The 11,782-nt window shown below is 33.8% G+C and overlaps 2 protein-coding genes across 4 annotated transcripts; one reads left to right on the top strand and one right to left on the bottom strand.

Moving 5' to 3' along the window:
* Window position 1: 1 nt before the first annotated feature.
* LOC125068150 (dnaJ homolog subfamily C member 28) lies at window positions 2–2,332 on the bottom strand. Its single transcript, XM_047677184.1, has 4 exons — window positions 2,116–2,332; window positions 1,519–1,737; window positions 1,026–1,373; window positions 2–637 (listed from the first exon to the last, which is right to left on the bottom strand). Exons 1-4 carry the CDS (start codon window positions 2,227–2,229, stop codon window positions 194–196), a joined length of 1,125 nt encoding a protein of 374 aa, XP_047533140.1. The 5' UTR covers window positions 2,230–2,332; the 3' UTR covers window positions 2–193.
* Window positions 2,333–2,596: 264 nt separating this feature from the next.
* Window positions 2,597–11,782, top strand: LOC125068330 (ankyrin repeat domain-containing protein 13D). 3 transcript variants are annotated; one of them, XM_047677434.1, is made up of 12 exons: window positions 2,597–3,125; window positions 4,598–4,739; window positions 5,590–5,760; window positions 6,297–6,440; window positions 7,313–7,493; window positions 7,637–7,880; window positions 8,082–8,252; window positions 8,349–8,466; window positions 8,555–8,811; window positions 9,050–9,153; window positions 9,847–10,088; window positions 10,367–11,782. In XM_047677434.1, exons 1-11 carry the CDS (start codon window positions 3,024–3,026, stop codon window positions 10,082–10,084), a joined length of 1,872 nt encoding a protein of 623 aa, XP_047533390.1. In that variant the 5' UTR covers window positions 2,597–3,023; the 3' UTR covers window positions 10,085–10,088; window positions 10,367–11,782. The 3 variants fall into 3 exon arrangements, with proteins under 3 accessions (XP_047533390.1, XP_047533389.1, XP_047533391.1); XM_047677433.1 differs by having other exon boundaries at window positions 9,005–9,153; XM_047677435.1 differs by lacking the exon at window positions 10,367–11,782 and having other exon boundaries at window positions 9,005–9,153; window positions 9,399–9,946.

Raw genomic sequence — 11,782 nt, 5'->3', positions numbered from 1 at the left:
ATCTAAATATTTTTTTATTTCCAAAATAAATAAGACTATTCCTAATTCATGACTATCTATAATATCACAGTGGTCTTTATAATTCTTTTTTATTTTAAACTAGTAATTAAAGAGGAGGGAAATCTATTAAAAAACTGCTTTAACATTTTAATAAGTTGAAATAACTCAATAGGTTATATTTTTTTTATCCCCATCAACTATCAACCTTCTTTTTTTCATTTCCTTTAGGAAAAAGTAAATCACTGAAAGCTTTAAAAAACACACCTAGAATGTCATCACTCTCCTGTCCCGATATACTTGGCATCATCTTTTGTTCCTCAACATGTCCCTTGTTGATCGAATGTGTACCATTCTCCAGTATATCATTGCAAATTTTATCAAACTCAACATGAAACTTTTGTTTATTTATAAGCGGTACAATGAGATTATATGTATTTATTTTATTATTAATAGACTTTGCTAATAATTTATTACTTTCATATATTCTTTGCCACTTTGCAGAGTCTGCTTCATTTAGAGGATATGGTCCTAAGTACATTCGGTCCTTTTTAATTTCTTCTCTTAGTGCTTCAATGTCTTGCTCTATTTCCTTGCTCATTGTTATCCACTCTGGAGTTATTCCATTGTTTATTAAAACCTGTTGAATACAGTTGTTCGTATAAGAGAATTTAAGACAATTGTGAGGATAACTATCCAATGAATTAAAAAAATATCAATGCAATAGTGTTAATCAATTATATGTCAATTGAAATATGAGTTGCCTGAAACTTGTAAATTAAGCAAGCATTAAGTAATTAATTAAGCAAAAACTTTCTAATGGATTTTAACTGATAATCAATCTCCTGCTTTAGAGGTAAAGTAAAATATAGTGAGGAAAATACAATGACAAATTGAACTATGCAACATGCATCCTCCTGTAACCAGAACTGTGGTGAAATATGTTTTAGAATTTAGGCCTTCTGCATATATTGAGAGGAGGAAGGCTTGCTTTAGTGTTAACTACATATTATATTGTTCATTATTACCTCATTCAGTTTATGGGTAGTAAAGTCAACATAGGGATTTCGATTTTGGTCCTTCAAAGGTTTCCCTTTTCCACTTAAATTCTCAAACTCCCCTTTAGACATTGACTCTTGTATAAGATCCTCTACAAGTCTATCAAACCCATACTTGGTTTTAATATCATGTTTTTTCGAAGATCCCTTCTTCATGAGGGTGTTTTCGGATGCTACTGCTTTAGCTATTCTATGCTCCATGACATTGTTTGCGGCTCTTTGGGCTCTTACTTGAGTCCATTGCTTTTCTCTTTGAAAAGGTGTTCCATGACCTACTCCATCGAAGCTTAGATACTGACGGTGCTGTGGTGCTGTATGCTGAAATAAAAGGTTGAGTGGAGTTTTCTTCAATTAGCAATTTGACAAAATTTGTATAAATTCAAATATTATTTATCATTAGAACATTGTTATGTTGTAATTGTTTTATTTTTTATTTTTACTGTGAAACAAATAATAAACCTACTCTGATATCAAAGACCATTTTTTCTATTTCATCAGATTTTGCAGACCCAGTGTTGTGCTTTGAAATAACTCTAAAAGCATTTTCAATTACAACAAACTTTTCAATATCTGCATCAGGTGAATTTGAATCTGGGTGGTATTTTTTTGCAAGTTCGAAAAATGCTTGCTTCACTACATCTTGACTTGAGTTTTGAGGGATATCTAAAACGTTGTAGCTTTCCTGTGTACAAAAACAATAAAACTTTATTAGTAGATATAACACACTTGTCATCACAATCATTTAAAGGCAGTTTGTTAATTTTAAAAGAATATCCAAGTCTAACTAAACAATAAGTAAGGCTGTATTCCATTACTAGTATGAAAACAACATTCATCTTTATATAACTAGCATTATTAAAAAATCGTACTGATGTATAAAAAATGTGATATATTTTTAATAATCATTTACATGGGCACATTTTTTTGTAAATTGGAACAAATATTGAAGTTATTTTATGATAAAGTTACTTTTACACTGTAAAGTTTACAATTCATAATCATAATTAACGCTATACTAATTAATTCACGACGAATATATAGCTCTTTAATCATATCTTACCTCGATCTTTTTTTGGGTTTTAGTCTTTAAAGTGTTTAAAGTTTTTATGTTTATACAGCGAGGCTGAAAACATATAGGTTTGGAACATATAATCGGAAACATAGATTTATTCATTTTTATAATGTAACATATTTTTGTCGTGAGTAAATATTATAGTATTGCGCATCAAAAATAAAGTTATTATTTCATAATCAAATCAATTAATCAAAAATTGAAAACAACGAATTTGACTTTTCGTCATTTTTGATGTTATATGGGCGTTCAAAACTTCAGATTTCAAACTTTAATGTTTTATTCTAACTTCTAGTGACAATTTAAAAAAATAAAAATAATTCTTTTAGATATTAATATTTTTTTACTTTATTTTCTTGTTATATTTGTTATGAAAAGAACTCGTATTGCAAATTGTCGCATATCTATAATCTGTGCCATAAGTGACACATTGAATTCAATTCCTGAACTTAGTCAAATATTACAGGTTTAAGTTTAAGTAGGTACCTACTAGACTACGTAAAATTTCGAATCTGAAATAACCAATTGATGAATTCACCAGCATCATTGTTCAATTGAGCACCAATCATCATAGAGTATATTCTCAACATCCTTCAAATGAATGAATTGAAGCTAGTGATAGAAGAACGGATTTAAAATGACCATTGAGTTAATACCTGATTGTACCGTTTTGGTTATTGAGAAATGAGCATTGAGAACTAACTATCGGTAATTATTGACTAATGAGTTTTTTGATTTGACATTACTCAGAGAGTGGATCAAAAGGTAGTGACATATTTGCGTATTACAATGAATTTCGGTACAGTGTCGTGCAAAAGAAAATAATAAAGGTTTATGAAATTCGCATAAAATATAAGTTAAATTTATTGAGATCATAAAATAAATGTGTTGATAAAATGCCTCTAACATCAGAAGAAATCGCGAACCGCTATCCGATTCATTGGATTGTTTGGAACAACAAGCCCCTAGAATTAACGGCAGCTCTAAATAATAAAAGGGTAAGTACTTAGTTGTCGTAAGTTTTAAATAAAATCTAAAGAACTTCTACTTAAACTATACACCGTTCAATACATATTTTAATTTCAAATGACCGCTTACAATACGAAATATATGAGATTATAAATCTGTACAATATAATATAAGTAAAATTGTTATGAAATCTATAATAATTGTAATATCATAATTTTTTCTAATATTATTGATGTAAACAAAATGTGTAGGTGTAGTACCGTCACATTAAAATAATCTTATTATTTGTGATGAAACCATAAGAGTGTGGTTGATATGGATTAGAACTCAAAACATGCTGCCTAATATTGTGTGGATAGAAAATCCTATTAAAGTCATGCTTACATATTTTTACTACATTGTCAAGATTGCTTTATTAATCATTAATTTACATATTATAAAATCTTTGTTAAAGTAAATATGTTTCCAAAATTTGCAATCTCTTAATTACTTCTTAATATTTTATTCTCACTTATATAATTAAGACTTCTTATATTTGGCGATCAATATGTTTCTAAAAAGACATACTTTATTTAATATTCCGGATCATTCTATTTCTTCTAGTTTATTACTTAGTGTCTAAGTATGAGGATTCAAATATGCATTATTTTTTAAATTGAGTTGCAAGTTTCAAATTCTTGCACTAAAACTTGGTGATAAAATTAAATATAAAAAAAAACTTACATACTTTGAAGATTAGATTAAAATTGAATCATTAAAACTTTTAAATCATAATTTTACAGACTTGTATTAAACGTTACTATTGTTCGGCATGTATATCTTAACAAGATGAACTACCAAAAATCCACAAGTTATATCATTCAAATAAATGACTATAAGGTTATACGGTCCTTTATTGTAAGCTTATTTTATATGCTTATCCTTACTTCTCTTGTTAATAATATACTTAGTTGATTGTATCAAGATGATTCAGTATTATTGTGAATTTATGTGTAAAATATATTGTGATGCAACAGTAAGTATAGTACTTTATTAAAAACATCCCAAAGGAAGTCTCGAGCTACAAGTTTACAGATATACCAGACAGATGGCTATCGTTTGAAAAATGTAAACTTATTCAATATTAGATAATAATCTAATACTATAAAAATAACCAAAATATTTATTGGTACAGTATTCAAAATTCTAAAATAATTAAAAAAAATTTTTTGTAGTAGAATAAAAATGGGTAGAGTTTGACAAATTAAACAAAACAATTCAACAAGGGGGAGTAATTCATATTGCAATTCACTTAGCTTCAATTAGAATAAACACAAGCAAAGAATGAAAAACAAAAACCAATAAATTTGTCATATTCGCTTTAAAACAATCTGAATCATGCATATCAGTTATCAAACACTGTCTAACTATGTATGCTGCTGTATGTATTCGAGATTTTATTGATTTGATAACATTGTTTTTATAGAATCTTGTTTTAAACTGTTATTTTCTTGATTTACAGTATCCACCAGAGGAAATAGAAAAGCGTGATCCTCAAGGCCGAACCCCTCTACTCCTAGCTATTACTTTAGGATACTTAGACGTTGTACAAGTACTCATTGATGGGAATGCCGATGTGAACTGTGAAAAAGATGGATGGACAGGTACGAATTAAAAGCCCATAATTATGATCTAGTAAATGAAATCATACTTTATGCATTACAATATGATGGTAGCTTTGTTAGGATAAAGATCGACAAATCTATCTTATGTCAAAGTCCTGTCTGACCGCAATCTTTGTTCAATGTAGAATTGTTACATTAGCTCATTGAATGTGAGAAATCTACTACAGGTTCAAAGAAATGCCTGAGTCTTGAAAACTTAGCAATTTTCCTTTTTTCTTCAGTAATAACATAATATTTTTATTTCAAATATACTGCATTCTTATGGTGCGGCATGCATTTCTTGTAAAGTTGGTCATTATTGGTCCAGATATATGAAGAAATTAGGACAAAATGTGTCAAGACAATTGAGTTTTACCAGCTTTTTTGTGCTTCATATAAGCATTGTTTAACATCCTCTGTAGGAGATTATTTGAATATTGAAAACATGTTGTTACTCACTATGTCACTTATATATTAACAATAATTGTAATATATGTAAGCGAAATACATATATAACGAAATTCATAAATATTACACTTAATAATCAATAATCAGAATTAAGAAATGGTTACAATATTCTACAGTGTCGTTGGTCTGTCAGGTGGTACGGTTTCCATCCTATCCTGCCTATAGGCCAAACTAAAACAAATACCTAATTAAAATTGAGTAGACTGAAGTATATCTTCTATAGATTGTAGCTTTTGACCGTCAAGGTCGAGATTTAGTGTCGAAAATTAAAGTTGATAAAATGATAAGGTTTATTTATGACGGGGTTTGGTTGTAATATATTTTTAAATCCTTGCAGTATTGTAAACAAGTATATTGCTTATGAAAGAATGTCTTCTTACAGCTGTTCAAGAAGCTACTGCAACTGGTAATCCAGAGTTGCTATCCCTGGTGCTGTCTCGCCGTGACTACCAAAGACACGTTGTCCGATCGAGTGGGATTCCTGATTTACTAAATAAGCTTAGTTTGGCACCAGATTTCTATGTCGAGATGAAATGGGAGTTCACAAGCTGGGGTAATAATTATATATTACAGATTTAATTTAGCCGTTAATGACGTTGCGTAACGCTTCTGCCATCTTTCTGTTACAAAAGATTCAATAATTACATTTTATAATTGTGGATAATTCATTGATTATGATTCTGAAGCAGGTTTCAGGTCTTAAACTGTCTGATTATATAATTATTTACTATTTTAATATTGAATTTATTTTAAAATTCCGTTTCTGCCACATGTATAATTGTATAAATAAGAAAAGATCCTAAAAATAGTACTAGTATTGTCGTCTGGTGCATTATTATTAATGTTATTTTTCCCTGTCTCAAAATAACTAATATTGTAAATGCGATGGATGTTTACATGTTTGTTTTGTTTCCACATCTTAACTACTAAACCTATCATTATGAAATTTTATATGGATATTTCAGGGGTACATTGGGTATTTAACACCTGCGCCCCTCACACCACAACAGAAACCAGTTTTCTGTATATGTGTTGAACAATAGTAGATTTTATTTACTCTGCTTTGAAATTTCTCCTTTCTATTTTCAGTTCCTCTGGTTTCTCGAATGTGTCCATTTGATACATACAAAGTTTACAAACGTGGTGCGAATGTCCGAGTGGATACAACGCTGGTCGGCTTTGAAAATAATCGGTGGCAGAGAGGAGACAGGACCTACATATTTAGAGGACAAGGTATGACAATTATTTTATAAATTTCAAAATATGTTATAAGTGAAAAAGTTATAATTAAAACATGAAATTAAAAGATCTATTCGTTCACGAAGATGCTCCAATTTGTAATAAATTAAAATTAACAAATATAATCTACTTTGTATTTTTTTTGCTGTCCTTACTCTTTCTCGTCTCACGCACACCAAGAAATATTGTAAGCACGGGCGTTATTCACTTATGCAAATGCGCGCCGGTAATGATTTGACGTGGAGGGGTGCGTCTTCGTAAATGAATAGATCTATTCCACTACCAAACTTTAACACAGACATAATTATATCATAGATGTTAATGTTACCGGTTCTTTTCTTCATGCATTGTAAACTATACAGATTATTATTATCATTTTTAAAATAATTTCAAAAAACTTGTTCTATAATGGTGCCAAACTATTTAGTTTTAATTGTATTTTTTTTTCATTGAGCATAAAGTTTGTTATGTTTAATGTAGTCGTATCGTTTCGTGTAGTTTTTTTAATACATATTCTAATATGATTGTATAAGAAAGTACACGAACAGAACATAAATTGGTTAATAATAAATATATTCATTACACGAGTGCTTTAGCTACTTATATTGGGATCAGAGTAATTGTATGTGATGTTGTCCAGCATTTAATTATTTATTATTCATTAAGCTGCATATATTTTATTATCAAATTTGAATTTATTATTCATTAAGCTGCATATCCTTTATTATCAAATTTTAATTACACCTCTCATACAGAGGTTGGTAGGCACTACACATTTGTAGATCAACTTCAGTTCGGGCTTTTTTACATTATTAGGCAGTGTAGACTTTTGGAAGTCGGTATTCATCATCTTTATCCCTTTACAGGTCGGAACGCCAGCCTGGTGGAGTTAGACCACGAGGCGGGGACGTCGTGGTGTGAGTTCCTGGAGTGTGGGGCACGAGAAAACCGCGCTTGGCCCGCCCCCCCTCAACACGTGATCGACCAGCGTCTTAGCGCCCCGATCTCTATCAACTACCTCGACACTGACAAGATCAGCTTCGAGAGGTGAGGGTTTAGATTATTTATATGAAATTAATGGTTCTCCGAGACCCTTCTTAGTAGTTTAAAGTAAATCGTATTTAAAATAAGATTGTGCTCAGAGTGACATAAATCAAGTTCTTTATATTCACGACGTGTACGCTCCGCAGAAACAAGAGCGGCATATGGGGCTGGCGACAGGACAAGAGCGAGATCGTGAACGGGTACGAGTGCAAGGTGTTCGCCGCCAACAACGTGGAGCTGGTCTCCAAGACGCGCTCCGAGCACGTGCCGCGCGGCGAGCGCCGCCAGCACGCGCCGCGCGCGCCGCTCGCCGGCCTGCTCGCGCTCGCCGACGCCGACGACGCGCCCGCGCACGCCGCCGAGCCCGACCACCTGCTCGCCCCCGACCGGGTACGTGGCAGCACGCAGCTATTATAGAGATAAGGATATTTAGAACGCCGAGAAATGGGGGTCCTCCTGGAAGTCCATTGTGGATTAGCGACAAAGTAACTAGTGTGTGTTACTGAACTTCTGCTCACAGAAAACTCCAAAAAGTTTTTATCTAGATGCTAATGAAAATAAATTCTCATCGTTTGTTCTCGATACTTCTAGGACGAACAACCGAAACGAAGGTACCGAGAAGAGCGCCGACCGTCTGTGTCGTGGCAAGAGTACTTTTCCGGGGAGCCGCTGGAGAGAGACATCGGCCGCTCGAGGGAGGTGTCCACTAAGGTGCAGAAATTTAAGGCCACGTTATGGCTGTGCGAAGACTATCCCTTGCAGGTAAAATATATCTTATTTCTTACGAATATTATTGTAATTTCTTCTTATTTTGTTTTATATGCCATTAATTTAATAAATTTCATTCATATTTCACAGCTTCAGGAGCAGATAATGCCTATCCTAGACTTGATGGCGGCAATATCGTCGCCACATTTTGCGAAACTAAAAGATTTCGTTCAGATGCAATTGCCATCTGGTTTCCCTGTGAAAATCGGTAAGACACGCTTAAATGATTCGTTTCTTTTTAAATAACGGTTTTTTTTATAAGTATAGAATACTAAAAGCGCTCGTTCCGGCCGCAGAGATCCCGCTGTTCCACGTGCTGAACGCGCGCATCACGTTCGGCAACATCTTCGCGACGGAGTCGGCCGTGGCGCACGTGCAGAGCGTGCTGGCGGGCGCGCGGCTGGCGTGCGTGCTGGACGACGCGTGCTTCGCCGTGGGCCGCGCCTACCGCGACGCCGCCGCGCCCGACGAGCGCCTGCCCTGCGACGACGACGAGCTGCTGCACTACGCCATACAGCAGAGCCTCATGGAGGCCGGCACGCACGACGATCAGGTGCGCTCCCGTCACGCGTCGCACGTGCAGACATCACGTTTGGCGGTTGAATGAGTCGAATGCCGGTGGGTAAAACTCACCCAGACACCCGGAACGATGCTCTATCACGTCAAAAATCAAGCTTATCGAATATTAAAACTCATCACTCATTGCAGGCGACCTTTTTATTTAACTCAGACACTTAAATAAAAAGGTCGTCCGCATGAGCGACGTTCGGCCTGACGCAGCGCGTGCGCAGGTGGACGTGTGGGAGGCGCTGCGCGGCGCGCGCTGCACGTCGCCGGTGCCGCCGCGCGCGCGCGACCACGCGCTCTTCGCGCACGAGGACGCGCATCTGCAACGGTACGACCTCCGAATTGCATCTAGTTTTTACACAAACGTATTTTTAAAACATCCTTGCCGAGACAAAAAAAATACCTTTACCTTACAAAGCGTTCCAAGTTATTATTATCTTATGCCTTCACGATATTTTCGATTGAATCCGTTTACTTTTATCTACTTTTAAATATCTCAATCTTAGAGATTGCGATTTTTAATTTTATGTTAATTCTCTAAATATATATATTTTATTTATAAATTTATTACAGATGTCGACGATATTAGTTTAGCTTGAACGTATATAATGTGCGCTTCAATTAGGCGTTTAATTTTGTATTACGCTAATTTCGACCATGTTCATTATTTATGTAATATCCGTTTACCATCATCGATGAGTGTTCGTGTGTGCGTGTGTGTGAGTGTGCGTGTGGCTAGCATCCTACCGATTGATAGTTACATACTTGTATGTGATTATTATCCTTCTCATACTAAACCAATAAAAAAATTATTCATTTTACAATTATCAAATTAAAATAAAATAAAAAAAATAATTGACAACCTATTTTATACCAACCAAAATAAATTATTATAAAATCGTATAAAATCAAAGAATTATATTCTTTGCATGACCTATATTAAAAATTGTTCACCGTGCATCCCCGTCCCACTCGCCCACCCCGCTAGAGTAGTCAGCCAGTAACATAGCCAGTGTCGCAGAGCGATAGAGGCGTCGCTGGCGGACGCGCGGCCGGACGCCGACGAGCACGTGGAGGCGAACGAGGGCGAGCACGAGCCCGAGCACGGGCCGGAGCAAGGCGACGAGGACGAGCTGGACGCAGAGCTGCGCGCCGTGCTCGCCATGTCTCTGCGCGAGCACGCCGCGCGCGACCAGCAGCTGGCGGACGAGCAGCGGGCGCTCGACGAGGCGCTCCGGCTTTCGCTACTAGATAAATAAATAGGTGACCGCACTTATAGTACAATAAGTATGATGATTTATATCAAAAATGTTAAGTATTATTGTGGCTATTAAAAGCGGAGGAGATATAGAACAGTTCAGTTATTCTATGTGAGTCCTTCGACTCATAATATTATGATAAATTTGAAAAAATATATGATTGTCAAAAAGAAATATTAAAATTACTGTTGTGGATGAATTTAACTTTTAACATAATTTTTATATCGATCATTATAAGCATTGGTCAAAAACATATTTTGATTGCATATTTTCCATTCTCAGATCTCAAAACGGAAACGTCCACCAAAAGACTTAACGCCTAAGAGTTCGACTGACGACATTTCATGCGACACTCGCTCTTATTCCAAAGATATACCGACTATGAAAGCGACACGGCCGATGTTTGGTGCGTACTTTGTATAGTAAGTGTTTTTATTGCTATTTGATATACGATATTAATACTTAATACATTGTATTAAAGTACATTTTCTCAATGTTCATTAACCATACTTCTGTATACTATAAAATTGCATATATAAATTAGAATATAATATAACATATATAAAAGTATTTGAAAATTTACGGCTTAAATCACGGAATCAAATCCTATTGTATTGTTTTCTTAATTTCCGTTGTAAAATATATAGAAGCGACATTCAATTAGATAGTTTTAATCGCTTTACATTATTTATTTCTAATTTTTTTTTCTGTTAATTATTTTATAAAACAAACGTCCGATAGTAAACTGTGTTTATTTTTGACGTCGCTTTTAAGCGTTTAATTTAAATGATTAGATAAATTAATCTTGTGTTACTTATATAACAAATCCTTCCCGAATAAATGTTATGAAATAATACGATACGTATATTCGATGAATACGTCCAAACTCGGAATCGAAGCTGCGATCCTTTATAATCATTATATATAACTATAAACTATACAAAATAATTATATAAATATACGTTAGTATTGAGAATTTACTGCCCCAATTATACACTGTGTACAATGTATATGTTACTCGTGATTATGGGTTGCCACATCTAAATATTTGCAATTTTTATTTAATTTAATTAATAAATCAAATTATTATATAAAATTGTTTTTTAAATTATAATATAATCTAAAATATAATCTGTTTCTATTATTTAATATGACGTTGATTTTAAAAAGTTTTGAAAGATATGAAATGAGGAAGATTTTTAGAGCGCCCCAAAATATATATGGGGTGTTTTTTGTAAAGCATATGTTATGAGAAAATGCAAAATTAACAAAGTATCTTATACAAAATTAAAATTACTATCAAAATCTGTTCTAATTTTATCTTACCACACATATGATGAGTATTTCGTACTTTATAAATTATTTTGTTTCGTCAAGCCTTATACCTAAGTTGGGATGTGAATTCTACTATTAACTGGTGTAAATCAATCGTTTTCGGTACTCATTTTCTTTTAGAGAAAAGATATCCAGATCACTAATACCGTTTGTTATAATCGGCGTCAGTAAACCTCATTTGATAGCACGATAAAACTATAGAACAACGCCATCTATTAATCACTTATGGCAACTGTACGGAACTTCGTTTCACTTCATTTATATGGTTTAATTAAATATAATATTATGTATTAAACTGATCTCTCGTTTATTAGCAGTTTAAAAAACCTTCTTATTTATTAACTTGAAATATACTTTTGAAAC

The sequence above is a fragment of the Vanessa atalanta genome, chromosome 13 (assembly GCF_905147765.1).
Source record: "Vanessa atalanta chromosome 13, ilVanAtal1.2, whole genome shotgun sequence".
NCBI lineage: Eukaryota > Metazoa > Arthropoda > Insecta > Lepidoptera > Nymphalidae > Vanessa > Vanessa atalanta.
This window is presented reverse-complemented; position numbering and strand designations above follow the sequence as displayed.